Source organism: Atta cephalotes (assembly GCF_000143395.1).
Source record: "Atta cephalotes unplaced genomic scaffold scaffold00064, whole genome shotgun sequence".
Classification (NCBI taxonomy): domain Eukaryota; kingdom Metazoa; phylum Arthropoda; class Insecta; order Hymenoptera; family Formicidae; genus Atta; species Atta cephalotes.
The window spans coordinates 566,397-570,373 of record NW_012130128.1 but is presented as its reverse complement, the minus strand read 5'-3'; the positions used below and the strand labels follow the sequence as shown (position 1 = coordinate 570,373).

At 32.1% G+C, this 3,977-nt stretch overlaps 2 protein-coding genes across 2 annotated transcripts in view; one reads left to right on the top strand and one right to left on the bottom strand.

The window, feature by feature from the left end:
* LOC105623816 (epidermal growth factor receptor substrate 15-like 1) overlaps positions 1 to 3,977 on the bottom strand; it is a 30,754-nt gene that overhangs the window by 21,636 nt on the left and 5,141 nt on the right. The gene's annotated exons all lie outside the window — the stretch shown is intronic.
* LOC105623773 (Ig-like V-type domain-containing protein FAM187A) overlaps positions 2,122 to 3,977 on the top strand; it is a 2,727-nt gene continuing 871 nt past the window's right edge. The window contains exons 1-5 of the mRNA XM_012205150.1: positions 2,122 to 2,263; positions 2,378 to 2,561; positions 2,635 to 2,812; positions 3,130 to 3,469; positions 3,670 to 3,734. Coding sequence (XP_012060540.1) covers positions 2,122 to 2,263; positions 2,378 to 2,561; positions 2,635 to 2,812; positions 3,130 to 3,469; positions 3,670 to 3,734 — 909 coding nt within the window. The remainder of the gene's footprint in view (positions 2,264 to 2,377; positions 2,562 to 2,634; positions 2,813 to 3,129; positions 3,470 to 3,669; positions 3,735 to 3,977) is intronic.

The following is a 3,977-nucleotide window of genomic DNA, read 5'->3' as shown; positions in this document are numbered from 1 at the left end:
TGCGTGCGTGCGTGCGTGCGTGCGTGCGTGCGTGCGTGCGTGCGTGCGTGCGTGCGTGCGTGCGTGCGTGCGTGCGTGCGTGCGTGCGTGCGTGCGTGCGTGCGTGCGTGCGTGCGTGCGTGCGTGCGTTATATGTGCCAAGTTCAAAATGATTTATAAGATGTACGTATTAACGCTCTCTTAAGATGGATCGGAGCCACATGGGGTGAAGAATGGATCAAAGAGAACAAAAAATCTTATATTATTTTGAAATACTCGTTGTAGTTTTTGAATTAGAAAAGGAAACGTCTAAGCCAATATGCGACTCGCTGCGCGAATTCGTAGGATGGCCACACTCGAGCGGCGGCAGTGGCGGCGCGCAGAGAGAGGGAAGTAGCGCTTCCTTCGTTGCCTAACACAGCCTGGCATGATAGTCCCTATGTGTTTCCACATCACGCTTACACTATCCAAAAATATTATTTTAGCTGAAGATTTTCTTATTATTATAAATCACGTTATTAGCACAATTAAATACGTTTTAACACAATTATAGATATGTTAAGCGATGTAATTAATTAGAACATTACACAAAACGTATGCTGATCGTCGCGATCAGCCTTTCCGCTTGCTTTATTATACGCCATTCTATTTTTATTCTAAAAATTTTTTTTTATCTCTTACAGTTCCAGCGACGTTCGCTTCGAAAGAGAAACACCGATTTTTCTAATTTTTTGATATTCGCTACAAAAAAGAAAAATCATTTTTTTCCAAGGAGTGTATCACCCTTTAAAAGTGCGTATGGATACGTATAAAAAAATACGTGTCGCTTATTTTTGTCTGGAAAATAGCATACTGCTCATTAAAATCGGAGAAGAACAGTTGAGTCCCTTTCCTTGTAAGTTACAGATTTTTTTAATGTAATGAACATGGGCATTAAATTTGATGGATAGTTTAATAAAAATAAACTAAAACACTTAATTTTCAATTAGTATTTTTCAATACATATAAGTTTTTAGTTATTATAAACTTAAACATTTCATTAACGTATACATAAATAATCTTTTCAGTGGCAGAAAATTTAAATTTTATTCATCAGTGAATATTAAAGCTTAATAAAATTTAATTACGTTTTTAATGGTATACAATTAAACTTGTTAAACGGCAAGAAACATGTGAAAAAAACCTCAGTCAAATGCGTCATTGTACATGGAATACATCTGGATTTACAATGTGGCGGCTATCTACGCGAGCCTATAATTTCAGTGTACATGCATTAACATGTCAAAAAATAAAACTCCGACTAAATATAGCATAAAACGACGCGACGAAGTATATCTCGAAGCGTAATTAAATAGAAACATAGTATAATAAAGCAAGCAGAAAGGTATCGCGACGATCAGCATACGCTGTGCGTAATGCTCTAATTAATTACATCGCTTAACATATCTATAATTTTTTAAACGTATTTAAAACGTATTTAAAACGTATTTAATCGTGCTAAATAACGCGATTTATAATGATAAGAAATGTATAAGGAAAACTTCAGCTAAAATAACATTTTTGGATAATGTAGGCGCGATGCGGCGAACACATAGAACCGCCATGCCAGGCTGTGCTAGGCAACGAAGCGCTACTTCCCTCTCCCTGCGCGCCGCCGCCGCCGCCGCTCGAGTGGGCCGTCCTACGAATTTGCGTGGCGCGGCTTAATCGCATATTGGCTTAGACATTTCCTTTTCTAATTCGAAAACTATAGCGAATATCTCAAAATAGTATAAGAATTTTTTGTTCTCTCCATTCTCCACCCCCAATGTGGCTCGGACCCATCTTATGAGACACCGTGTATACAATATAAACATAAAATTGCTGTCACAAAGTTGAGTTTTATTAATTCTTGTATATATATTGTTCGCATTTTTTGTGTTTGATTCTTCAAGATTGTGCTATTTGACAAGGACTATGATATTTAACTGTTCTATGTCTTAATTTTTAAATCTCATTTTCATTCACGTAGAGTTTCATACGCAAGTGTTTCATAAACATTCTGTTGAACGCAGCTATTATATTAGCATATAAAAAAAATGACAGGATATTATACTGGTATTTCATTTCATTATATTGCGATACTTCACGACGCTGTACATAATGATAATGATGAAAATATGTATAATGCCAATTTTAATCTATTATTTCAACAATGTATCTTTAGGATTACTACAAGCAAATTTATTAACTAAACATAAGGAATTACTAAAAAAAATTAATAAAATGTTTAATGGCAAGCATGGTAGGTAAATGTTTTAATTACGTGTGAATAATTTAGATATACAGATGTAAATCTATCTATAATGCGCACACGCGTGTAATCATACATAAGTATTTGTTATTGTTTAATAACAAGGTGATGAAGTTCTTTTAAATGTCAATGAATATGAATATCCGAAAACTAACAAGACTTTAAGACAACTACACAAACAACAATGGCTAGATTATTACAAGTGTCTGAAAGAAATATACGCAGATATAAAGCAAGACAGAATTATTTATCCGAGTGCACTCATAGCGCTCGAGGGAACATCCGTAACGTACGATTAAGAAAATTAGCATAAAAATTTGCCATGAACAATTACGATAAAACTTTAATAAATTGATTTATAGTTTAGAATGTCAAATCTGCATCTCGCCACTGGAAATGTATACGACTTCTCTAATAGAATGGTACTTTAACAGCAGCAGCAGCAACAACAATAAAAGCAGTAAAGTTAAAGATGTGCTATATAATGGGAATCGCATTGTCAATTCACCAGATAACCGATACATCATGTACAATGTTAAGGTGTAAATTCAGGAAGTATGGCGTATATGATACACAACTGTAAAAGATAACTCGGAGAAATAATTTTTTTATACATAAGTTACACATATTAAAAAATTAAATTTTTTTCAATATTAATGAGAAATGTACATAATTATAAAGTCATTGAAAGGTCGAAACATGTAAGAATTTTAATTGATTATTAAAAGATTAATAAGATTAATAATATTAATTATGCAATATATTCTTTCATTGTTCTTAAAACTGGTAATTTAGACTCTTATATGCTCTTTATTATATTTCTTGTTTATAAATTAATAATAATTAATGATTCTTAGTTAGAGCAAGCTGGAGCTTATTGGTGTGAAGTAGGACATACTGTAGGATCAATTTATTATTTACATGTCGATAGTAATATGGAAACGGTTAATGTATATCCAGATAGAGCGCCTTATACATTGCAAGCAACATTGAAAAATGTGTCAGAATACAAGTTGAAAGTTTATACCACTTGGACAACGTGGAGTTCTTGCTCCACATGCGATGCAGTTGGGATAAAATTGCGATACGGTTATTGCACCGTTTCCCTTTTCGAAATGTCAGATAACAAATCTTTTATTAACAAACGTGCATCGATAATGAATAAATTACAACATATGAAACGAGATATAAAGAAAGGTAAATAAATAAAAACAAGCTATTTTTTTATTCTTTCTCATCAAGATTCTTACTAAATTTTAAGTTATTTAAAGAATGGAATCAAATGCAAAACGACACAATGCTAATAGAAGCGATAAATACAACTTTGAAAGTTCAATTAAAAACGGCATTAATGCTATTTAAGAACAAATTACCGTGCAAATCGAGATTTCTTCCAGAACAAGTGCGACTAATTCCCGTTATCAAAAATAAAAAAATTGAAATTGTGAGACAATATTGCAAGGTATGCGTATTAAACAATATTTAAAACTTCTTATAATCACATAAAGTAGGATATTAAAGGAAAAAATGAATCTTTTTTTCCTTCTATTATGTTGATTAATTTTTTATAAAATGTTATTCATTTTTATTTAAATTAACAAGATTATTTTTAATTAAATTATTATTACCTAATATTGTATAAAAATAATTCCTTTGCATATTAATGTTATTTTCAATTAGATTATTGTTATTTAATGCTATTAAG